The 26,171-nt window shown below is 38.2% G+C and overlaps 1 protein-coding gene across 6 annotated transcripts; it reads left to right on the top strand.

Annotated features, from left to right (window-relative positions):
* Window positions 1–71: 71 nt before the first annotated feature.
* On the top strand, window positions 72–24,442 carry SECISBP2 (SECIS binding protein 2). 6 transcript variants are annotated; one of them, XM_018085952.1, is made up of 17 exons: window positions 72–124; window positions 2,947–3,139; window positions 5,129–5,258; window positions 5,637–5,791; window positions 6,954–7,032; window positions 8,763–8,887; window positions 9,436–9,594; window positions 12,337–12,438; window positions 13,293–13,412; window positions 14,582–14,714; window positions 17,198–17,367; window positions 18,134–18,272; window positions 18,731–18,860; window positions 20,532–20,752; window positions 21,480–21,634; window positions 22,097–22,298; window positions 22,956–24,442. In XM_018085952.1, the coding sequence occupies exons 1-17, from the start codon at window positions 99–101 to the stop codon at window positions 23,063–23,065; spliced, it is 2,349 nt and encodes a 782-aa protein (XP_017941441.1). In that variant the 5' UTR covers window positions 72–98; the 3' UTR covers window positions 23,066–24,442. The 6 variants fall into 6 exon arrangements, with proteins under 6 accessions (XP_017941441.1, XP_017941439.1, XP_017941437.1 ...); XM_018085950.1 differs by lacking the exon at window positions 72–124 and adding an exon at window positions 861–1,006; XM_018085948.1 differs by lacking the exon at window positions 72–124 and adding an exon at window positions 861–1,054 and having other exon boundaries at window positions 5,132–5,258.
* The last annotated feature ends 1,729 nt before the right edge of the window (window positions 24,443–26,171 follow it).

Genomic DNA, 26,171 nt, shown 5'->3' with positions numbered 1-26,171 from the left:
TCCCGCGGCTCCTCGGATCAGCCTTTGGTTCAGAACAGGGAGAAGAGTCCTTCTGGAGGGGCAGAGCCGGGGGGAGGGGTCGCTTCCCACCGCTTGGGATGGGGAACCCCAGGCGTGACTTCCAGTGAGTTTAAGTGGGGAAAGCTCTTCTTATTCGGGCTGGGGAGTGCTGCGAGGGCAGGTAGCCATCCCAGTCGCTCTAAAGATGGGTGCCCAGGCTCTCACCGGTGACAGCGGCGTTGTGCACACCGGTCAGGCTCGGAGGTCTTAGACATCAGCCTGCAGTCACAGCTGCGTCCTGCGTGTTTGGATGACACGGTAGTCAATACCTCGAGTGTCATGTCATTGTCCTTCCACATATACATACCCAGTTTAGCTCGATGGTAATTCAGAACAAATGGAAGACTTGCCTTAATAAATCCTTGTTGTGCCAGAAACAAGAAGGCTGTGTAATAAACTGTTCATTTTAGGCAGACTGCCTTAAAATACAGATGTGCACTAAGACATGATTGTTACATCCAGAGTTTGATTAGCAGTAATGCGAGTATATTTATGAATTTTAGCTTATACTGTTCAAATATGAAGTAAGAATTTGCATATTTGCATTTACTACATCTTATCTTAAGCAAGCTTCTGTCCTTTATGTAACTGACCTGTGTGAGTGTTTCATGATAAGTGAGGGTATTAAATAACTTTTCAGAGTGGTCCCATTTTTCTTTAGAATTCCTTGGGGGTTTTTTCACCCTCTTCCTCCATTTCTTTTTGGGTGAGTTTATTGTTTTGCATGTTTTGTTAGAAGAGAGCAAACTAACACTTTCCAATGACACTTAAGGTCACAAGACTGAGTATTTTTCACTTATAACATTAATCTCCAAATGCATGTAGCCAAAACCCGTTTTGTTTCTCAGGGCATCAAGTTGTCAGCAGAGGTCAAACCATTTGTTCCAAAACATGCGGCGGTAACTGTGGCATGGTCAGAACCCTCAGAAGCATGTGTCTTTCCTAGGTACTTAACTACATGCTACCCATTTGTTCAGGAACCATCTTTGGATAAGTATGTATATTTTCTGAATCTTATTTCTTGGGGGATTTTAACCTTCTGGTTTTGGACTTTGAATACTCATCGGAAGTCAGGGCTCCGATACGTTAATAGTCTAACTGTGGAAGTGCTTCTGCATTGTCTTCATGATTTAGGTTTTTACATCAGTGTTCTTTGGGCATGTGTCTGGTATCTCACTCCCACAGGCCTGTGTGGTTACAGGGCATTAAGGAGGATGTGGTGGTCTCCAGTGATTGATGTGGCTTGTGTGTGCTTTGGAAGGAGCTGAATCCAGTCCTTGGGTGAAAGAAGGGTTGCGTTATGACCGAGCTGGGCTAGATATAGTTGTATAAAAGGAAGAGGAGGAGTCTTCAAGAAAGCTTCTCGTGCTGTAAAGCATTTAATATATGGGGCCTTCCTTGGATCTCCTCTCCACGACCTATGCATCCCCAGAAAGGCAGTTTTAGTAAGAGTGCTATGGGTTTCTAAAAGTCTTGGGGTTTTTTGTTTGGTTTGGTTTTTTGGTTTTGTTTTGTTGTTTTTTTTTTTTTTTTCAATTAGGGCCTAAGAAAAGACATAGACTTTAAAAAGTATTTTTAAATCCAGAGCAAACTGGAAAAAAGGCTACATAGTAGGGTGGGAAATAATCGAGTCTTGTAAGAATCTGATGGTGTTACAGGGTTCCCTCATTGCTTCTCAGGACCCCAAGCATTGGATTAATTATCCAATTACTACAAAGTTATTGGTGTGTCCTTACAAGTACAGCCTTATTAAACATGGTCATTGTAGGCCTTCATTTTATCCTACAGGAAATGTCAGTATTTTCAACTTATTTTCATTTGTAATATAGATATAATGTTGAGGTGAGTTATGGCCTGATGTATGCATTAGGGGAAAACCACAGCATTAGCATTAAATCAGTTCATATTAAAAAAAACAACAAAAAACCAGCACCAATTTTCTGATGAATGTTTTGCCTTGTTGGAGCTGGGACATTAATTTTTTGAGTCTTATTTAACATTTATTCTCTGTATAAACTGATTATAAGCATTGTTTTGACTACAGTCTATCAGAATTGCGCAACGGTCAGTATGAAATGTGTTATCTGAAGTCTTCTGTTTTGATGGGAAGGTTTCTCTGTCATTATCTACCCAGAATTCCAAGGCTGGCCACTTCATAGTGAACAGCTTTAAAAACTAAATGCAGCTTTCTTAAGCTTGGAAATTTCCATTCTCCCTAATCAAATCTGGACTCAGTATATATTTTCTGGACTAAGTGTGGATGGAAAGTGAAAGGGAGCTTTTGAGCATACATTTGAAGGGAAGAGGCATGCCCCAGATGTTGTGTTTTCGTAAATTGCTATGGTTAAATGCAGGTCGGTTAATTATTATCTTACAAGTCTACGTCATATTTCAAACGTGTTTTGTACTCCATAAAGTGGTATACTCCTACTTAGTTATTATGGCATTTTAAGATAGGTTTTGACGTTTGTATTTTTGCAGTCAACTGTGTGACTCATGTCCTGTCGTTACACTGTGCCTTTGGTTTGTTTCACAAGAAAAAGCCTACTGAAAATAAATATGAAGAATCTTGGTACCCTGAAACAGACATGAGAACTATAACCTCAAAGCAGACTAGCTTCGAAACTTGGAAATTGATAACTTCTGTACTTTAAGATATTTGCTCAACTGCATGTTTTCACGAAACAAAATGTGTTATTTTTAGAGATGTGTAGCAGTGAGTAAACACTTAAGTGAAATAACATGGAAGCGTTTTCTTTTGAAATAGAGCTTTCTTGTTAAACAAATTCGTTAGCCAAGGAATGATATGTTTGTCTAGGCAACAAGTAGATGCTGAAGACTTGCACTAGGATGACTTTAATTTCTTTCTCAATGTCCATCACACAGTGGTCTGGGAGATCCTGCCCTCCATGAATATTCCAGCTGCTCTTACCCACCTGATGTTGTGGCAAATGCGTATCCAGTAGCTGGCTCACAATATCGTTCTAAGAACTCAACACACTATAATGCTTCAGGACTAGTCAGTGAATCTTCTGAGCAAACATATCCAATCAGACAAGAAAGTAAGAGTCTTTCAAAGGTGAGCAAATACGTGTTTTTTGAAAATGAGTATCCTTGTTTTAAATCAACTTTATGAGTGTTTGGTTCCTGTTTTTTAAAGTGAATCGTCGCTCTTGTAGTGATCATGAATGGCATTTAAAGTGGATAGTAGTGTAATGTGCCCACATTCAAAAGTTCATGGAATTCTGCACTTCAAATTAATGCAGTTTTTCATGCAGCGTTTCTGGAACATGAGAGAAATTTAATTCTTTTGTTGTTTTTCTTTTCTCAGCAAGCAGCATCTAGGGGAAAAAAGAAGGCCATTCATATGGGAACTGTGCTTTCCATTGTTCACTATTTGGGCTTGGGAGAAGAGGGGAAGGGCTATTTTTGAGTCTAGTGGCAGCTTCCGTGAACCTGAGTTAAGAGAGACCTGGTGTCTGTAATCAGCTGTGTGACTGCTAAGTGATGAGACCTCATGTTGTTGAAGGATTTCTAGGGCTTATTACAGGTAGAAGACAATCCAAAAGAGAGTAGGAACTTGTTTTGCTGTGGAAGTGGAAGAAAGATTAATGTTAGAAGAATACTCTTTCAGTGAAAAGTAAAACAGATGTTCAGTAGGCATCTTCTGCTATTTTTTGTGTGTGCCCATTTGGGGATAAATTTCCTGAAACTTGGAGAATATTTTCCAACAAAAAATAGACAAACTCCTCAAAATATAAAGGGTTATAATGTATTATCAACCCATTTCCCTCTGTGGTTAGACATTGTGTCTCTTAGATTTTTAGGGTTGCTGTTGTTTCCATCAGTAATATGTTGTTTCATGTAACCTGTTCTCCAGTCACATCCTTCTGGTTTACCTTACTCCCCAGGCAGAGACCTGGTAACTTCACTGTGGTCAAGCCTGTGTAGAAAAGTTGTAAGATTAGGTCCTAAGCACGCATTACTAGACATAAGATACAAAATCTAGAATTGTTAGTGTTCTTGCTGAGAGGAAAATTAGACACTGAAGCTGTGTGGGGAGATGATGAGCTCAGCATTAGCACTCAGCATTAGGGGATGTAACATGAAGAAACTTCATTAAGCTTCTGGGAGGAGTTCTGTGGTCTTGTAGTGGCTTGGGCTAAGCTGTGTGCTGTTTGGCAGTCTTTGTCATTGTTCCCTGTCATTTATTTTTTTGTGAACTTAAGAGAAATGATTGATCTTTGCAGCTTTGCATTAATTTGGTCACGTCTCCCAGCGCTTTAACAATTTAGCTTTGGAGATCAAGAAATGCCTTGTCCTCCCACTCAAAAATATAATTTTGCTGCCAGACCTACTTTGAATGTAGTTCAACATCCTGTAATCAGAAGGTTAAACCACTTGTCTAGATTGGTGTAGTATAGTTTACATAGATGTGTGTATTCCTTGCTTGCTGTACTGATTCCTACACCCAGCTCTGCCAAACTGTGCTTCTTGGAAGAATCACAAGGCTTTCATGACTGTACAGTATAGGTGAATGTGTGTCCTTTGCAGGGATCATATAGATCTGTCTTTCCTAACTACTTTGTCTGCTCTGAGATTTTTGGATGTTGTGGCATCAGTCTCATGAAGTTTTGCCTGTAATATGTAATTTAGTCAAAAGATCGGCATGCTTTTAAGATTTTAGCCCTGTTCTAGAAGAAACTCAGTTTTAGAAAATCAGATTGGCTGATTTAATACCAAACAATTTTAAATTATTGGAAATGCTCTGATTATTGGGGTCTTAAAAGTGCAGTTGTGTAGAAGCATATGGAGTTACCCATCTTGCATGAGTTATAATAAGTGCTAAAAATGGCACAGTTAACAAGGTAGATGAAATTGAATAACACATCTCTAACTGGCTGTTCCTATTTTTGTTGGTTATTTGTGGTAATGGTATACTAACTATGTTGTATTAATTTGGTGGTCAGACTCTAGATGGAGAAGTGGTTAACTGTAAATCAAGGCAGACTTGCTAACTTTACAAAGTTCAAGTAAAATCATCTAAATATGTCTCAAATACTTGCAGCAGAGGAGATCAAAAGAAAGTGAGAAAAAATTGGACAAGAAAAGGCATGATGGAAGTGAGTCTTCAGTCAGAATTATGAACAGGACTTCATTCCCAACTCCTGCATGCAGCAGAGATACCATGAAGCCAGGTACAAATGTGTTTTTTGGTTATAAGTTCATGAGATAGATGTAAAATGATTGTCTGTGCTCTAGCCTACAGTTTGAGATCATCTCTCTAAACCTAGAATAGTTACAGAAAAAGGTACCTTTCCTGTGTGACTGTTTTTGAGAAGGGTGACTTAGATCTTTTGCTGATTGAAAAAATTACCATAAACTGATTCAAAAAATTTCCAGAACAAGCATCTGAATTTACAGTTGCTTGTTGAGTCAGTGTTGTGTATACATTGGTTATAATTGCTAGTTTTTTTATTTAATATGAGCTGTGTGTAGCAATAGTGTACTACAAAACGTACCTAGAAATGACTGCAAGCAAGTTTAATTACTTAGACTTTACATGCTTTGTTCAGACAGGTTCAATAAAACTACAAACAAGAAGTCAACTCAAACTCCAAAACCAGAGTCTCTTCCTGTACCCACATTTGAAGCTAGCATTCTGGATTTCCACATGTCACAGAGTGTGGGAAGCAGTGAAACACTGAATGTACAGCACAGAAGTGCACCAGTAAGTTCAGTGGGAAGTAACACTACATGCCTTAGTCAACCTCAGGTGTCTCTTTTGCTGAATACAGAGGATAGCCAATGCTTTCATGTTGCAGAACTCTCAAAAATAAAACTTGTCTGAAGTGCAAGCGTTTCTGAATGCAGGCATTTTGTGTTCAGTATGATAGTTTAAGAGCTAGTTAAGTACTTTGCAAGCAAGGAGTTTCAGAGCTAGAGGTTGTAAGGTTCTTTTTGTAGATGGTGATGTCAGTGCTTGCTGTCTCTCACCCTTTCTTACTGTTCTTTCTTTGTCTGTGCTGCCAGTAGATAGAGGAAAGCCAGGTACCCTTAGAGTGTAGATTGGTGCTGCTGTAGTCTAGACTTCTAGATTGCCTGTACAGACCACATATGTTCCTGAATATATATTTCTTAGGAGCTTATTGTTTTCTCTTTCACCTGGAAATAATAGGTAAGCAGTCACTTACTTACCCAGTGAGTAACAAATTTAAGAAAAAACCAAAGCAAATCTGCATTGTTGTGCTTAATTACTTTGTGCTAAAGGATAAAAATAAGAAACTGAATTCCAGAAGGAGAAAAAACATTGTTGAGATGTAAGGATTTAACTTTGTTCCTTTTGATTTCCTTGCTTCCTTGTTTGTTAGTAAATAAAATACTACTGTTTTCAACAGTATGTCATACATATTCAATCAGAGTTTTCATCAGAGATAAACAATTAATAATTTTGAAGGATCCAAAAGGAATAATATTTCCAGTGCCTCTGAGTAGAAAACTGACTGTGATGGAAAAAAGACCTTTCTGATATCACTTGAGTTTCCTTTTTCATTACTTATTTAAGTTTGATGATGGACTTTTTTTCAAGTATGCTAAAAACATTAAAATATTTTATTGTTTGTTGTTAGATCATGTTTGAGTGCTTTTGCAAAATGTAAGAAGGCATCTCTTCACACCAGTAAAGAGACACCTGCTTATATTTTGTAATGCTGTAGGGTTGAAATGATGGTTCCACTAAGAAAATCAACAAAAGGCTACAAAATTTCCTACACCTTTGTCTGTGGATGGATTGAGGATTTTTTAATTTATGGTGGGGGGTTTTTTGTGTTTAGCTCTATTTAGGTTAGTGGGTTTAATCCTGCTTTAATGATACCTAACTACTTGTTTTACAGGAAGCAGAAAGCAAAGTTTCATCAAAAACTTTAGATGAAACAGGAACCAATTTAATTCCCTCTTCATTTGATGGTAGAGGTAAGTGCTCCAAGTGCAAAATTATTTGCCTGTATTTTTTACTGCTTGCATCTCATCAGTTTGGAAAACTAAAGTGTTCTGAGAAGCTGTGGATGTGTAAAGTATAAAAAAAAAAAAGAATTAAAGAGCAAGTTTATTACAACAGGAAAAAAAGCCCAAACAAATTAAGCTGTATCACTTTCTTTCAAATGAGATGACCACTTACTGCTCATTGCTTCTCATAGGTTTCATTAGCTGGGATTATAGAATTGTGGAATCATTTAGCCAGCACCCCCAGGCCCTTTTCCCCCAGGCAGCTTTCCAGGCACTCTGCCCCCAGCAGAATTGTGTGAAGAAGGTTCTGTTTGTCAAGACTCTGTCTTGGAGGCATCAGTTGCATTAAGTATTGAATTGTCTTAAGTGTCTCCCACTGGATTTCTGTGTATACAAAGACATGTGCTGGTCTGGACAGTTTAGTCCTTATCTTCCTATTGGCTTCACTAAGGATTCAGAAAGGACAGGTTAATCTACTGGCATGTCTTTAAGGGCCCTCTAAAAAGATAAACGTATTTCAGAAGCTTTAAAGTCATGTGATAATGTTTTGTCACATACTATTTTCGATTCCTGAGAATTGTCCTGTTGCTGAGAGTAAAGTAGCAGTTTCTGGTGGGTTGGCCTTGGCAGGCAGGCAGACTCCCACCCAGCTGCTCTCTGACTCTCTCTCCTCTACAGGATGGGAGGAGAAGGTAAGATAAAAAAGCTTGTGGACCAAGATAAGGGCAGAGAGGTTGCTTGCCAGACACTCACCATAAGCAAAGCAGACTCAACTTGGTAAAGATTAATTTATTACCAATTAAAAATGGGGTCAGACGGTGAGAAGCAAAAACAAAACTAAAAACACTTTTCTTCTTCCTAACACCAAGTGACACGAGGACACAGGGCCCACTCTCTGCCATTTTTATCTCTGTGGGGCCACAGCTGCCTCTCTGTGGTCTGCACCATGGGCTGCAGGGACATCTCTGCTTCAGCACCTGAGGCACCTCCTCCCCCTCCTGCTGCGCTGACCTTGCTGTTGGCAGGGTTGCTGCTCTTGCAGTTTTTCTTATCTTATTCTCCCTCCCAACACCTGCACAGTGTTTTTTACTCTTCCTTAAACATGTTCTCACACAGGCACCACCACCATGGCTGATGGGCTCTGCTGGGGCTGGCAGTGGGCCTGTTTTGGAGCTGTCTGGGGCTAGCAGTGCCCATTCACTCACAGAGGCTCCCTGCAGCCTCCCCCTGCTACCAAAACCTTGCCATCTAAACTCATTGTGCTATTTAATTGCTCAGTGGAAGTTTTTCTTCAGAAAAGTTCAGATTGTGTTCTGTATTTGTTGTGTGTTAGGAATGTTTACAGAATTGATTATGTCTGAGTTCTTTCAGAACATTGATATCTCTGAGTTGATAGTGGGTTACATTCTTGTACACTGAAACACATGAAGTATAGTGTAGTTAGTATGATAGATTTCCAGATATTATTTAATTGTGATTCTGTGTATGGCATTGGAAAGTATATGGATTAGTTGCAATTCAGAAAAGCTGTCTGGAGAAATAATGTCTTGTTTCAGTCTTTCCTCAGGAGGAATATGGCTCTGCTGTACTTGCTAGGCCTTGATTAATGCATTAATGGTCCTTTTTGTTTTGAATATTTGAGAAATATTTTTGAGACCTCTTTGTGTATCACTTTTTTTTCCCTGAAACACCTGCAGATGGCTCTACTCAGCCATGTGTGTCTTGGGCTGGGGTACTTTCACAACCCTCAAAGAAAATTATTTCATCACCAGCATCTGAAGGTCTTTCCAGAGGCAAAGGGAAGGAAGATAGTGAACCAAAGGTACTTGAGAATTCTCTACTCTCAACTGATTTCTGTAACTGTGATTGGGTCTCTTCACTGGCTTTTTTTTTCCCCCTAGGTTCTGTGCATTGTCCATTTCTAATGTAGCTTTTAAGAGGTAGTATAAAGGCATTTCGTTCTTATTAGAATTTTTCTTGTAGTGGAAAAGAATCACAAAATGTCAAAAACACAGTTCTACTGAACAAGAACTTTCAACTTGTAGACTGGATTTTTTTCAATTTCCTGACCCTCAGGTTGAGACACGAAACATGGAATTCTTGCCTTATTTGGCTGGATATTTCCTAATGAAATCTCAGTAGTCCCCGTGTGTTCTGATAACAATGCAACGTGCTTTAAATGAGGAATTCTTACAGTAGGTCCCAATTTCTAAGAGATCTTGAATTTTTCTTTGTCCACTTAATGTCCTAGCCTGGATTGATTAAAATACCCTTTTGTTCTGTAAGTGTAGTCACTTGCATTTATTTTGGTAGGTGATACTGAAAGAAAAATTAATTTCTAAAGGTCGTGCCTCATGACTGTTTTTTCAGCAGTCAGAAACAAAAAACGATGCTAGTGAAACTGAGCCTGAAGAAGGTTCAGAAAAGAAGAAAAAAAAGAAGAAAAAGAAGAAAAAAACAAAGTCATCCACTGATGTAGAGAGACCTCAGAGTGAATCTACTACAATACAGGAACCACCGAAGATTGAGGTACAGTGAAGAGGTTTTTATTACTGTTCTTTTAAGTGTGTGAGTATATTAGAAGAGGAGATGATGACACAGCTTTGCACAAATTGAAGTTCAAAACCCTTTTGTAGGGGATGTTGGTACAGGTTTATTTCAGCTGCGATGTTTGTCAGAGGTTACTGGTAGGAGACAGTTGTACTTTTTCAATTGCCACATACTCAGTGAGCACAGAGGAGTGCAGAGGAGACTTAGCAAATTTGGAGTGATGCGTAACAGATAACAGAAGTCAAATTCCTTAAATTAAAAATATTCTGAAGCAACTGTTGCACAGAGGGTGGGGAACATACTGAGTACTACAGTGTGCCACAGCTTTAAAAAATGTGGTTCCAGTATTACAATTGTGAGTCTCTCACATCAGGAAGCAATTTCTGTGTAACACAGCTGACACCGTTTACATTTCTGGCTGCTAATTCCAGTTTCTTTCCAAATTCATGTATCTGTAATATGCATATTAGTATTTTGATACTTTTGTGTATCAGTATTGCAAAAGCATTAGACTCTCCCACATTAGGGAATTGTTGTATGGTCTGTGGTTTAACAGTGCTTCATTGAAGGCCTAATATTGCACAGCATGAAATAACAGCATAAAGAAACCTTCCTGGCTGGCTTCTGTTCTGTATGTTTTAACTTGGCACACGAAACAGAACTGTGTCTACCCAGTTCCATTGTGTGGTTCCTTGTCCTGGAATGGCACAAGAAGTGACTGTTAACAGACCTCTCTGTTACAGAATTAGGATTAAAAGCAAAGACCAGCAGGGTCTTTCTTATTTTTGCTCTATGCTGCCACGCAGTGCCTGACCTGTGAATGGCAGAAGTCCTGGTAAACAGTAAAAGGGTAATGGGACTATTGAAGACAAAACTGGAAAAAAATGGCATAGAATCATGGAACAGGACACACACATTGCACTGAAATCTGTGTTTTGGCAGTGGGGGAAAGTTTTCAGGCCCTCCTGGTTTGCTGGGAATGCTTGTCTCCTCATCAGTTTGAAAAACAGGTGAGATGCTTGAATGATGCTCTTGAACTAATAAAACAGGAAAGGATCATACACATGGAGTTTCTGAGCACCCAGGATGTCTGAGACGGTTCTGCTGTGTGCAGCAACTCACCAGAGCAGTATTTTGGATTGCTTACTAGTTTATACAAGTCAGTCATTTAGAGAGACTGGTAATGAGCATAAATGGATACACTTGGGGAAGGGTAATCCTGTTTTTCCACACATAGTGATAGGCCCCGAGCTAGATACTTTCCTTGAAGAATAAAATGTTGAAGCTGCTGTTGATAATCAGGGTAGTGCTAGTAGTAGTGGTCAAACATGCAAACAGTGCTGGGAATCATTAGGAAATAAAAAGGAAAATGGATTATGACAGTACAGAATTTCAGGGCATGTCTGATCTGAATACAGTGTGGATTTTGTTTTCTTATGTTCCTCTTACTCCTTAAAAAAATACACATTTGAAGTAAAAAGATAGACAGAGGGCTCCAAAAAGAATCAAAGGTATGAAGCAGTTTCTGTGGGAGGAAAGACTGAATAAACCAGGACTTTTCAGTATGTTAAATACATGGCTAACTTGGAATCTGACACTGACAAGAAAATAAGAAGGAAATTATTTGGCCTTTCTCCTAATTTTGTTTAATGTCCTCTCATTCTTACAGGTGATGAGTTAAGAGCAAATATAGGGAGGTGTAACGTCTCACCAAGTGCTAGATTTTAATTATTCACTTTGCTACAGGGTGTTGCAAATGCCAGAAATTGATTTGCATTTAAGAAGCAATTGGACAGAGTGAAATAAAATTTTATTCTAGTGGGGGCTCTTTAAATCTGAAGGTACTATATGTGGTTGCAGATGTCCCTAAGCTGGAAGAGTGCATTTGTGAAATATTTTTCTTGCAGTTCCCTTTTGGCTTACTTCCAAGCTTCTTTAAAACCATTTCATTGGTTGAGGTGTATCAGTCCTTGTGCTAAAGCTTCCTAGTTTGGGGTGTTTAAATGAAGCCTTTCAGGCAGAAAAGGTGTTGGTGTGTTCAGTAGTATTGTATCACAGCTAAAAAGGCCTTTCAGAAAGTGGGAGGAGGAACACTTGAATGAAAACCAAACTGGTGGGTCAGGATCATTGTGACTGAGATAGTGGATATAAAGTGCCCAGTGTAGAGCAAGCTCCAGCCTGTCTGCACTTGGTTAATCCAAATTCTGCATAATGTATCCTCTACTAATAAAACTGTGTAAGCCACCATAATCATTTGAGTGATTTATATATTTATTTCCATGCTCTAGTACTCTTTTACATACTGCCCTTTTTGTTCTTCACCACTCAGGTTTAAGGGAGACTTGCACAGCTGGAGACTGTACTGGAAGAAGAGGGAAGTTGTTTGCAAGGCTGTTAAATAATTTGAAGAACACTCATTTAGGAGTCATTTACCTCTAATTATTTGTATCAGCTGATGGCAATAACAAGCTGCTGTTGGGAGCATTTCTCTTAAAAGCTCTTTCAGCCCTGAATTAGCTGCTGAATAGAAAACATAACCATTGTAGTACTCATCATACTTGGTGGCACTACAACTTGGCTTCTGAATTTTTGTAGCATGAAACAAATTATGATGAATGTTTGATAAGCAAGGAGAAAATCATTTGAATGTAGAAAAATCAGTTTTGAAAATGTGGACTTGATAGTTATCTTACAAAATCATCTTTTGATTGATTTGTTTAGGATGTTGAGGAGTTTCCTGATCTGACAGCTGCTTCTGATAGGAGAAACAGGGTAGGATCTCAGAAGTCATCCTTTACTCCTGCACTCAGAAAGCAGTCTGAAGTAAGTAATCTTGCACCATTATGCAAATCAAATGTCAATTATGAATCCAAGATGTTTTGGGGGGGGGTTTTCTTTACATGAGTGAAATAAATCCCAAGAATTTGGAAATTCATTCAATAGGGAAATGAATCCTAAACATAAACCACAAGGATTGAAAATATGACTTTTCTTGCCAAGCAAATAACAGAAATAATAAAGGTGAAATTCCAGGTTTTTGTTTCTTTGAAATTAGTTTTGCTGCTAAAAATTTTTGTCATTGGCTTTGCTTCCCTGTGATTATTAGTGGTTTAAAAAAAAACCCAAACCACATTGTTTGCTTTGTGTGAGGCACTAAATTGCATTGACAGGGATGAGTGAGTAGCAAAAGGCACAGTAATTGCTCAGAAAAGATTTGTTATAAAAAAAAGTGCTATACAGACGTGTACCTCAGATGAAAGCAACCCCTTAGCTTTGTAGACATAAGTGGGATATAACCTCTCAAAGCTTACTGTAGAGACGTGGTCATTAGGCCATTCATGCTTCTGTAACAAATACTTGAAGATGTAGCTGCCTTGCTAGTTTTTAATTCCAGATCTGGGGAGGGGGGAGATATAAATACAAGTGTGATTAAGTAGTGTGGTGGCTGATAAATGATCACATTTCTAGAAGGCCATGTAGGGCCTTCTCTTTTCCAGGTTGAAAGTTGTACTGCTCAGCTTAGTGTCCTCCACAGACTTGCTGAGGGTGCCCTCAGTCCCACTGCCTGTGTTCCGTTTGAATTTAATGTCATCATCACCCGTTTCCATGTGTCTTTAAACGTGTTTTTAAATGTTTTCTCTTCCTCCCTGTCACACTTTTGTCTCTAAATTTCAAAGATCCATATCCCTGAAGAGCCCTGTGATACTCAGTCTCCCTCACTGGATGAAACTCCCAAGGTGGACGGACTGACAGGGAAGCAAGCTTCATCTTCAGTATTAGAAAGAAAGAAAATGCAGGTAAATGAATTCATGTTTGGAAAGAAGTTTACAACTCAAAATGACGAAGGAAATTGACCTCCTTAAATATAAGACTAAGAGCAAGCTCATCTGGGATTGTATTCGTACTTTGAGATGAGTGACGAGGTTTTCTTGATCCGGAGCAGTTAGTGGTAGTAATTGTTAATGCCCAGTTTGTGATCCAGAGTTTAGGGAAAAATACAAACTTTTCATTGATGTCTATGAGTTTTCCGGATATCAGGAATTTTTCTTTCACCTGTCTTACTTGATTGTGCCATAAATTCCAGTCCAAACTGATTGTGTTAAGGAGCTGGGAACCTATTAAAAGAGGTTCTGACAGAGTAAGACAAGGAGGCAAGGAGATCCTATTATCTCGGGGCAAGGAGGAGAAATGGGGAGTAACAGTGAGGCCAGTAAGTAGTTCCTTATTGTGAGTAGGTTCTGGCACAGCTCTGATGCAAGGTGAGATCCCAGATTAAGACTTAGAAGGTCACATTCCATAACCTTGTTGTAACAGGAACTATAATGAATTGATCTTCCAGGGTAAGACTTCTGAAAGTGCAATATCTGATAGTCCCTTCCTTAGCATATTTTGCTGTGATAGTTTACTCTTTCGTAGTCTTTGCTAGACTGTTCATTTGTATGTAACCTTTGTATATTCTGAATCATTAAATATGAAACACAGCTTTTGCCTTCTCTTCAAAGCAGACAGATCAGTGCTTATTAGGAGGTGGTGCAAAGATAATGACCTCTCTCTTTAATAAGACATTGAAGATAATGATTTATTTATGTTGCAATCACATACCCTGGAAGACTCAGAGTAGTTTTTCTGTACTGTTAACAAAACTCTAAATTCTGATAAGCCTTTTATCTTTTTCAGAGATAGATGGCAGTCTGACCAAAGTGGGAGCCTGACATAAAACACCTTTTTATTGAAGGCTTTTTACTTTTATGCTTTGTTGCAGTACCCATTCAGAAGTTACTTGAACTGTTTCTGATTTTTTTATATTTTTGACATTGAAGTTGATGTGTATTTAAAGATCATTGAATCAAGTTAAAAATCAAAAGCATTGTGGATAAAGATGTTAGCATGTATATATACCATACAAAATAACAGTCTTTGCATTCTGAAATGGAGAGCATTACTAATTGATACTGAACTCGTTTAGGAAACATCCAGGAGCAGTGGTAAGAAGAGTCAAGTTCCTGTGCAATTGGATTTGGGTGGCATGCTGGCAGTCTTGGAGCAGAAGCAGCAAACAGAGAAGTTGAAACAGTCTTCTAAACCTGTGGTGTTTTCAGGTATTTGTTACTGTGAAATTTCTTTCTACTCTAGTTGGTTTTTAAGTATTCAGACATTAAATGTAGTCAGATTTCTGATCTGTAGTAATCTCTCAATATCCAGGCAGGAGCAGAGTTAACCAGATACAAGAGAAAATGAAGATTCTTAAAAAAAAAAAAATAAAAAAGCATGGCAATCTGAATTGTTTGGAGGAAGACTTGTGAAAAGAAGAATTTTCAGGACAGTGGCTTATAAAAGAATACCTTGTATAAATATGAGACATGTTTGAAATGTTGCTTTGACAGAAATACCAATATTCTTGGAGGGTTTTGCTCTGCCTATGTGTTACTGTTCTGATATGAACCTGCAGGAAGGGGCTACACAGTAACAAAGGCTTTCTTAATCTCTGATCCTAGAAATCCTAGAGCTGTAACTTGAGTGAAAAAGCTCCTTTGCAAGCACAGGGAGTGTTATTTGGGAGTCAGGCAGCCCAAGTATGTTCTGACATACCTGATAACTGTGAAATAATTTATGTTAACAAAATGCCAGGTTTTGGTAATGGAGAGAATCTTTCAGTCCTTCTGGATGCATAACCAGAAACAAATAGCCCAGTCTTTTGTCCAAATCTAATCTTGGTGATGCTGGTATAGTATATTTCTCAAAAGGAACCATGATTTTTGCTAGAATTTGATGATGATGAAATTTCTCTCCTTTTTGCAGCAAAGTGTCCTTTTAGAAATTATTTCAGGAAAAATCTAATCACTGGAGACTTCATCTTGCAATACTTATTTAAAAGCGCATTTAAAAGCCATCACATTAAGAAGCTCAAAATATCAAGCATTGATGAGGTTTTCCTTCACTAAGTGAAAGAACTCGTAATTTGCTTCTTAAATACTTTTTTTTTTTGCAGTTGATCTTGGTTCGTTGGGGTTTTTTTTGTCCATTTGAGTAACTCAGACTCAGTGCTGCAGAGCTGCTAATAACCAGATTTTTTTCAGTAAAGTTATACACTGTTTGGATTGATGAGTACATAGATGGTGGAGCACAAAGGTATGGGTTGAAATACCTGTTTTCAATCTGTTGCAGAAGAGAAATTGATGTGTCATGTTTGTATCCTGGAAGTATAAAGCAGATGTTACTTTAGCTTTATACTTCTTTATATGTTCAGTGCACCCATTAAATTGGTGGGTACCAAAATACAACTTTAATTTGTGGAGTGGCATTGTGTGAACTCTGTAATAGAAGAGGACAGTGAACAAGAAGGGCAAGGAGTGTGACCACAGACAGTTGTTTTTTCTTAATTCCACTTAACTGCTTCATGTGATAAATAATATCTGTGAAAGCCATCAAATTCAGGAGCATGAGAACTGTGAACTTGAAATGATAATGTACTCAATGAAGGAAATATCATGTATCTGCAGGATGTATGCTTATGTATTTCCTCAAATCCAGCTTCAATTATTGTGGTCACCTATGCTGCACAACATTCTTGGCAGTGTTGTCATCTGCCTTTGATACACAGAGCCAAAAAAGAAAAGTTGCAGTGTAGCACTTCTGTGAACTAAACTGCTCATGGTAGTACTGCATGTGGTGTTGGAGGATTAGCATATAAATACTGTGGAATGAAGATGACTTAAGACAAGCTGCCAGAATCTTTGGTTGTTTTTTAGGGCAGAGAGAGTTGCCTGAGTCACAAAGGTGTCTCATTCCACTGACACTTACGTCATCCTCTTCATTGACTTGCTAATGTAAACTGGTTTATATTGCAGGAAACTGAAGTTTGACAGAGTACTCTCACAGGATGCAGTAATTCCTACTGATAGTCAGGGAGAGTAGTTTTTAGGGTGTGAGGCTGTGGTTTGGAAGATCCAAGTTTAGTCATTTGTGCAGTCATTTAAAGCTTCTGTGCCTTAAACCCTCTGAAAAAATAAAAGTAAAGTAGACATATTTTGGGAGCTGTGTGGGTTAAGCAAAAGAGACACAGCTGTAGCTTTACATTACTCTTTACCCACATGCAAATGAACTTCATCCAACTTCAACATAAGGTGTAACAAAAGCTATGTGTAAGTGCTCAAGATTACTTACAGCAAGTAAGTCCAAAATCTGTAATACTGCTACCCAGTATTTATCTTAACACAGCACAGAATCTGTGGAGGAGGAAGTGCCATTACTATGAAACATGGAAATTCCTAAAGGTTTACCAAACTAGCAAGGCATGATGTTGAGGGTAGCCTGGACTGCAGTGTTTTGTCAAGTTCTGCTTTTGAGAGTTCAGGGACTGAGCCTGTGATTCCAGGGATATAATAAAAGCAAAGGACACATGAGTCTTCTGGGAGGAGTATCTTTTTAAAGTTTCATGACACTGGATTCCCTGTAAATATTCTTAATAGCAACACAACACAAATTTAAAATGTGTATGCCAGTCCTAAACTTGAAATTGGATTCTAGTGTAGGTACTTGTTACAGTTGTCTGATGCAGGCTTTTTTTTTTTTTTAATCCCAGTTGGTGGTGCCATACCATTGCTTTCAAAGGAACCTTCCACGGCCACGAAAAGTCACCGGTTGAACCAAGGAAAGATGCCTCATAACCCTCTGGATTCCAGTGCTCCCTTGGTAAAGAAAGGGAAGCAGAGGGAAGTACCTAAAGCAAAGAGACCAACACCTCTTAAAAAGGTCTGCATATTTTTTACCTTAATTAATTTACCTTTTACCTTAATTAAGTTCAGTATTACTTTAAGAGTGTTAAGCCCTCTCGCATGGAGATCTGCATCTCAGTGTCCATTTATCTGAATTCAATTTTAGCTTTGCTTGGTTTCAGAAAGGGGAGGGGCTTGGGGGAGAAGAGGGTGGTCTTGCTAATGGCATGTACAAACTCCCCAAAAATACACTTTCTCACTTAAATCAACTGGTAGCTGAAGAGTGACACTACAAAAGTGTCCACACATCATTGGTACAGGGGGACATTCAAAGAAATATTAACTTGTTTTGGCAAATATATACTTATTTTCAGGACTGGGGAGAATGGATCAAACAGAGGCAGTGTTTGATGTTTCTGTGCTCTTCCAAGCCAGAACTTCAGCTGATTCTGCAGCAACTAGGTTTAGGTCCATCTGGTGATTTCCCTTGTATCTTCTCTCTTTGCCCATTCATGTTGCTTCCTGTCTATACAGTGGATTTTTTTTAACTTTAGTTCTGCCATTATAGTTTATCCCAAGTAAATATTTTCTCCACCCTTATGCTGGTAATCAAGGTAAAAGTCCTTTTCTGTGTAAATTTAGGAAACATCTTCCCTTCTTTCAAATAGAGAAAATAAAGTTGTAAACTCTAAATGCCAGTGCTGAACCTCTTTACTAATGGTCTGTATGTAAATATGTGGTAAGAGTAATGCTTTGTTATCTCTGTGACTTTGAATTGATTTGGTTTTGATACATACTTTTAGATCATTCTGAAAGAAAGAGAACAAAGAAAGCAACAGCACCTGTTAGAACAGAAAGCAGCACCAAAAGATGAAGATAATGTTTGTCAGTCTGCAGAAAATATTACTGAAAACGAGACGCTTCTACAGGATAGTCAAGCAGGTATCTTTCAAGAGAAGCTGTAATACAGTACATAGCTGAAAATTTGAGAGTGAGCACATTTAGTACTTTTGAAAATTCATACCAAATGCTACCAAATGAAAGCTGTAACCTCAGAATTTTCTAAGATTCATCTCAGACTTATCTTGACTTCAAACTGGGTCAAAGCTCATAGTCAGTGTAGTTGGGTAACAGGGATTCTGATTACAGTTTCACACTTCTCCACCTGTTGGCTTTATGATATGTTGAATAAGAGTTCCCACATGCCTCTGGCAATTCATGAAGTTTGAAATGAGGAAAAAAACCCTATTGAAGTAAAATAAATGTTTGACCCTTTTCCTACTATCACAGACTGTTGTAATACTGAAATTGTGACTCCTCCATATATATTTGACAGATTAATGTCTTCATAATGCTTTTTGATCTGTCTTTTCATTGAAATATCTTCATTTACTTGATAGCTCTTCCTGTAATGCAAGTTGCTGAAGGGTTTCTGGAGAACACAGAGACCAAGGAATCTAAAGAAGGTTCTATAACTTCAAAGCAGCTAACCACCAGTCTTCCAAAAATCCACAGTAGGAATTTTAGAGAGTAAGTATGGGTTGTGTTGATGTCTGATTTTGCACAGTACCACCAATATGGCATTTTTGAAACAAGGTAGTTCAGTTGGGTTCTCTGCAACACTAACTGGAGTTTAGACTGAAGGCTCTAAATTGTTTTCTTTCAGTTTTTCTGTAAGCTGACACACAAAGAAATGATATGCAGAGAAAAGCATTGTAATTTTCACTTGAAAATGTATGTTCCTTGAAAGAACAAAAATACTAGAAAATCGTTAGAGGCTAAGGGAGAAAAAGAAGCTTCTGTTAAGGTGTAAGTACTTTATTTTAAATAGTGGAGTAACAGCTTAAGTAGTAAGGTGCACTACTTTATTTCTTAAATACTATTTTTAGTGAGTAGTGTTGTTTCATACTGCCAGATCAAATGGCAAAAATGTAAAGAATGTGACTAACCAGACAACATTTTCATGTTGTGGCTAGGCAGAGAAATAAAAGGAATATTTATGACTTATTATGTATAAACACTTCTAGTTTTGTGTGACATGCCGTGTATACATGTTTCTTTGTAAAAGAAGAAACAGTGATTACCATATGTGAAGAGGTCAGAGATCCAGTCATGACAGCTTAAAACAGTTACTTGAGGAAATCAGCTTTTTAACTTTTAGTTCTCCTCTCACAAAGGCACCACTGCATCCAATAGTAGTGGTTAATAGTGATGCAGCCATTCTTCCTGGGTTAGCTCTAATTTAACTTTTAATTGCCATAACAGTTACTTAATTTGTGTCTATGCAACAATGTTTTACTAAGAGCACTGTTTGGGTTGAATATGTACAGCACAACTCAGTCTTAGCTGTTACAGGACGTAGAGCATTCAATTTAGATTATTTTCTGTCTTTAGATTAAATTTTTAGTGGTTTTAGTAGATATGTCTTCAAGACTTACTGAAATCAATGGGAAATAGTAAATAAAAACTCTTGTAACTTAGAATTATTTCAGAATTTTTTTTTTATCTCTAAGATCCAGGATAGATGTCGTGATCTCTTCTCATAATCTTATGTGAATTTACCACTGTCCATCTTTCAGTTGGCTGTGCAGATGATACATCTTTAGTTTTTCTCTTTGATACTCTTCTTCACTGAAAAATTCTTTGTGTAAAACATGGGGTGTGGGGAAATAATTTATAACAGCTTTTATGTTTTTGTTATGAACAACACAAAGCTGTAGAGTGATAAGTGAAGTTGGGTGACAGACAGGAATGTAGGGAGGAGGAATTTGATCTGGTTCTCCACGTTTGTTACATGTAGCAGAAATAAGTTAGAATTTTATACCCTGGTTGCCACAAAATAAATGCCTTCAGAAAAATGCTTCAGTAGAAGAAGACTTGCACACCTCTATCTATTGGTATAAAAATATATGCAGTTTTATTGTACATGTGTGTATTTTTAGTATGGTTTGATAAGGGGAGCCAGATAACACAAGTAAGAAAACTTCCTCTTAAGTTCTCAGACACTGAAAAGAATCTTAAGTAGGTTTTTGTTTTCATGTATATAGTAAGTGTGTTTGGAGTGGAAATAGAAAAAAAAAAAGCAAAGACATAGAATGGAAGTTACAATTTATATTTTACATATTTAACATATTACATATTTATATATTACATGTGTTACAGTTTTGGGGGATTTAACATTTGATTGATCCTTTCTTCCAGTTACTGCAGCCAGGTGCTTAGTAAAGAAGTTGACAGTTGTGTGACAGACCTTTTAAAAGAACTGGTTCGTTTCCAAGATCGTTTGTATCAGAAAGACCCAGTAAAGGCCAAGATAAAACGCAGGCTTGTTATGGGTCTCAGAGAAGTTCTGAAACATCTGAAGCTGAAGAAGCTGAAGTGTGTCATCATCTCTCCTAACTGTGAAAAGATTCAGTCAAAGGGTAAATAAGTTCTTAATATATATATATATATATGTTAAATAAAAGAAATGTAAAAGAGCTGTGTACCTGGTGTACTGGCAGTTGTTATTGCAGGGATTTATTTGAGTAGCCTTATAAAGTTGCCTGCCTTGTTCAGGTTGTTTGCTGCTGTGCAGCTGAAATGTGAGCTGAGTAAAGAGTGGCTGGGATGGGAGAAGTTATCTGAGGCTAAGGCCTCTCTGGTTCGTGCTGTACTGGTTCTAAGGCAGTGCTGCTGCACAAAAGATTGCACTGGCATAGCTGAGAAGATCCAAAGGTTGCTCTGCCACCATGAGGCATCCTACTGTATCAGTCTTGTGTAGGCCACAGGGTGACAACAAATTGTCAGTGATAGTTTGCTTAAAGGTTTTTGTAATTATTGGGATTAATTTAATTGTTGTAGTTGTTATCATTTAAATAACTACTTAGCAACTGGGTCTTTTTATTGATGCTAGATTAGACTGTACTACATATATAGCAAAATATGGAATGGTAGCAGTCTAAGGATAGTGCTAACTAAGAATTAAGGAAAAAAAAAAAGAAGTTCTCCTCTAAAAATGGGGATCCAACGCTGCTATTGAGATTTCTGCATTTTTTTCCTGTAAATTGTAATTTCAGAAGGGACCCCGCAACCTCGGGATATTTTGTGCCACGTTTTAACAGTGTGGCTCTTTAGTTCCAGTCAGCTTGACTGTGTTGTCTGCTGCAGGTGGGCTGGATGAGACTCTGCACAACATTATCGACTGTGCCTGTGAGCAGAACATCCCCTTTGTTTTTGCCCTGAACCGCAAGGCCCTGGGCCGCTGCGTGAACAAAGCAGTGCCTGTGAGCGTGGTGGGGATTTTCAGCTACGATGGGGCTCAGGTAAGCAGAAATGGGTCAGTTCATGGTTTTGTTGAGCTTTATTTATTTTTTTTTTTTTCTTTACCTGGGAGATGAAAATGGTCTGATTTTTTTAAGGTTTTGTTCGTTTTCTTTTGCTTTTGCACGTTCTTCGTCACTGGTCATGTACAAAAAGAAACTGGTTTCTTAAGTACGGGCAGTTGGCACTGTTTAAAAAAAATATATACTTTTGCCATCTCTTTCCAACATCCTCTTAATCTCTCTCTCAAGTTGTTTTTTTGTTTTTTTTTCTTCCAAGAGAACTGGTGTTTTTATAAATGCTTATAAATGATGTGTTTTTCATGTCTTCGTACGTACTTAGCTGCTCAGCTTTTATGTATGAACATACATGCTCTGAATAAGGAATATTCACTACAGATTTTCAAGGAGATGTTAACGCTTACTGTATGATTTGAACTCTGCTAATATTTTATATTGCTGTAGGACCATTTCCACAGAATGGTACAGCTGACAACAGAGGCCAGGAAGGCCTACAAAGATATGATAGCAGCTTTAGAAGAAGCAGCTAAAGGAGGACTACGAGAAACCCAACCCAGCATCTTAACACCTGAACCTGAAAAAAATGGCTTATCAGAAACTGGTAAGCCAACTTCCAAGGACTCTGATGAGGATGTACCAAATTACAGTGAGTATTTACTGATTTGTTTTTTTGTTCCATTTTCATTCATGGTGCTCTTCGATCCTGCAGTTTTCAAAGGGCACCTGACAATATCGTTATTAAGCTGGGGCAGGGGGGAGATTATTTTCTGTTATTTTCCCCATGATTTTATAAATCTGAGGTCAGCTCTTGCTGAGGAAGTGCTAAGAGAAAATACCTCTTTGAAATCCACTGATGGCAGGCAGTACTCACTGCTTTGTTCAAGGAGGTTTAACAGAGCTCCTTATTATATTTCTGTTTGTTAAAAAATCCTCTTGTAATTCCTTCTAGAAGTGCGTACTCTCTAACTATGGTTGTAGTGAACATGTTTGAGATGCACCTTCCTGTCCACAAGCGTTCACTTCTAGAAACACTTTCCTAAGGTTGGAACCACCTTCAGAGTGGATCCCACCACTGCTACACTGTTCTTTCATGCATCTCCTGATGTTGCATGGTGTAAATGCCAACATGCCTGGGTGTCAGTTTTTCTCAGCACTTATTTTGAAGAGGGAGTAGAGAATCAACTTTGACTTTTCATTTTAAGTTTTTCCTCAAACCATTATATGGTAACATGTTTGTTGGTTTTTTTGTTTGTTTTCTTGTCTGTTTGGTTTTCTGTTTGTTTTGTTTTCCAATACTCCCTAGTTAAAGTGTGGAAGAGAAAACTTGAAGAAGAATACAGCCCATATGCACTGGAGTTGGAAAAGAGTGCAGCTGCTGACATGGCGCTGGTGAATTTGGAAGAGCATCAGTAAATCCATTCTGTTGGGCTTTTATTTTTTTTCTGTTAGATCCCTAGGAAAAAGGTAGCAAAATAATATAATTTTAAGAACTATCTGAATTTAGCCAAGTAAACTGTTCTGAATCCCATTAAGCAAAATACACACTGGAGCACGTGAGGCACTGATTAATGTTTTTTATGTTCTATGTGTTTGGCTGATTACTATAGCAGATGCAACAGCAAATTCTTGTAGCCCCAAACCACCTGAAATGGCTTGGCATACTTTAATGGACTAGCTTTTTTTTTTGTTTTGTTTTTTTGTGGTGATACAGTATACCAAAAGAATCTGATGGAAAAATAACTCTCTTTGGGAAGAGATTCCTTGAGCCAGAAGGTTGGGGCTTGAGGGGAGTTATCCTTAATTTTTAACTCTTGTTTAAAGAACTTCAGCTGTTACTTGATTGTGGGTTTCTTCTTAGTTTTTTTCTTCTAATTAAATAAGCCTGCTCAGATGGACAGGCTGGTGTCAATGTCAGCAAGAAATTAATTTGGGGCAGGCAGCTTGAGTGAAACTGATTAAGGAAGGGCATGATGACAAAGTTCCCAGTTAGCTCTTCTGTGTGCTGTGTTGTTCCTTTGGGCTCACACATCAGGTGTAAAGGAGAGAGCACAGACTACAAAGGTCTGAAATTACTGTAGTAAATATGCTCTGTTTAGACATTTTATAAATTTGATGTTTCTGTTGCTGCTGAGACTAGTTTATCATAGATCCTGCTTTTAGGTTAGAGCATACTGAAGGACAGCAAATGTGCCAGCCTGCTATCCTGTCTGTACCTTCTCCTTCCTGAGTCTCCTCATTCCTTCAATTTGGGGTTGTGCTGGTATATACATATATATATATATATATAATGTTAAGAGTTTTTCAGCAATCTCAGTTTGTATCTAAATAGGGAAAATTTATATCTTATAAGAAATAAAGTTTGTATACTAGAGGAAATAAAATTTTAAAAACAAAATGTGCTTACAGTAGTGATGGAGCATCTTAGTGGGAGTGGCCTGTATAAATACTGTTGTGTGCAAGTTATAGACGTAAGAGGACAAGCCTAAAGGAAGTAACTGGAGGGATGGACATGTAACTTCTGTCAGCTCTTCTGGAAGGTGACACAGATGCCATGTGTGCTGCTGCCAGCATCTCTGAAGTGTGTCTGTAAGTGCTTCACCACACTGAACATTTGTAGTGCAATACTCTGGAAAGTAGCTGCCTTGTGATGGTAGAAGTGATATAAAAACTTTAAATAATTTTGAAACGCAAACAATTTTGTAGAATGTAAATTGTATAAAATCTGTTACAATATATTGATTCTATAAAGAATGGTTGTGACTTAAGTAAACTCTTCTGGTGGGAATTTAATGATGCTTGAACTGTCAGCTTTGAGGAAGAACACTGACAAGGGGAGGCAGCCTTCTGCTGAAATGCTCAGTTGGTCACTGGTTATGATGATGATCTTTTTGTATTAGTTTCTTCTAAGCTTAAATGGAAATCAGGGGTGAAAGGTCCCAGTGACAAAAGCTGGTTTTGGCCAGCATGTATCCTTGATCCAGAGGTAAGCTGTGATTCATGCATTTATACTTGTGCCACTTTGATATACACCTACAACTGTGAAACTGCTAAACCTGGTGATTGCATGGAATGGGGACCAGTTGGAGAAAGAAATTGTTTTTTTGATGATGTTTTCTACTTTGTCTTACTGCAGAAGAACATAAAAAGTCACTTTGGAAATACTACAGCTTGTTCAAAATCTGAGGGAGTTACTTCCTGTTCTCAGAGAGTAGCAAAAAAATTCACTATAAGGTGTCACAGCTGTGTTCACTAATCCTGTTACACAGATTTTATTTTTTTTTCCACAAAATTGAGCTAAGCAAAAAATCCAGAAATTTTTTTACTACTTGGCAGTAATTTGCTGCTGTAACAAAGCAAAGCTTAGCTATGTCGTCTCTAATTCTGACCTCAGTCTTACAAAGCTTTACCTTCCCACTCAGCACCACAGAACTAAACTTGCCTGCTCCAAATCTGTTGAACAAATGGAGGAGAGGCAATTCAAGGAAAAGTCTATTTATAGTCGTCCCGGGAACACAAAATGGGGAAAAAATTATCTCTGAACATTAGTGTCAGATTAATTTATCAGCATTAATTTATGACTGCCACTGTGAAAAATAGAGAAAATGATTAAGAAAAACAGGGAATACACAAGGATCTTCACCTAGCATGTGAAAAAAAAAAAGAAAAAGGGTAATTCAAGTCTTAGTGTGAGGAGAATGCTTTCCTAAGTGTGGGAAACAATCTAATTTAAATCTTAGCAGCTAGGGGATAATTTAGGAGTAACTGTGCAGCTTTCTGCTCTTGCTAGGAGCAGCTGTCCCCATGGACTGGTTATCAGCTGGCATCTTATTTGCTTCCAGCCGTTGAAAACCGCTGAGATGATAATACAGAAAGCTTGAATTACACCTCAGATTTGTGTTTATTAGATGCAGAAGGATGAAAAGCAACGCAGTAAAATGGTTTCAGTGTGGATTGTGTGGGTCCTCATATTTTCAAGCTGCAGTTGATCACTAGGAAGAGTCTTCGAATTCATTCAGCACAGAATTTCTTTAAGATACCACAGTTATCTCAAATATAGAAGAAAAATTTGCAAAAACTAAAGAGTCTGCTTACACTAGGATACTTGGTAATCTGTATTTTAAGCATTACTCAGAACTTCTTTATTTGGTACAGAAACTTTATTACTCTCATGGTTTTAACCCCAGCCAAGCACCACACAACCTCTCAGTCACTCACAGAGGGATCTGGGAGAGAAGTGGAAGGGTAAAAGTTAGAAAACTCATGGGTTGAGATAAAGTTTAACAGGGAAAGCAAAAGCTTTGCACACAAGCAGAGCAAACCAAGGAATGCATTCACTGCTGCCCATGGACAGGCCGGTGGTTCAGCCACCTCCAGGAGAGCAGGGCCCCATCACCTGTAACAGTTACTGGGGAAGACAAACACCATCACTCCAAATGTCCCCCCTTCCTCCTTCTTCCCCCCCACTTTATATACTGAGCAGGATGTCACCTGGTCTGGAATATTCTTTGGGTCAGTTTGG

The sequence above is a fragment of the Manacus vitellinus genome, unplaced genomic scaffold (genome assembly GCF_001715985.3).
Source record: "Manacus vitellinus isolate BGI_N305 unplaced genomic scaffold, ASM171598v3 scaffold_9_pilon, whole genome shotgun sequence".
Lineage (NCBI taxonomy): Eukaryota > Metazoa > Chordata > Aves > Passeriformes > Pipridae > Manacus > Manacus vitellinus.
The sequence above is the reverse complement of the archived record's forward strand: the minus strand, read 5'-3'. Positions and strand labels throughout refer to the sequence as shown.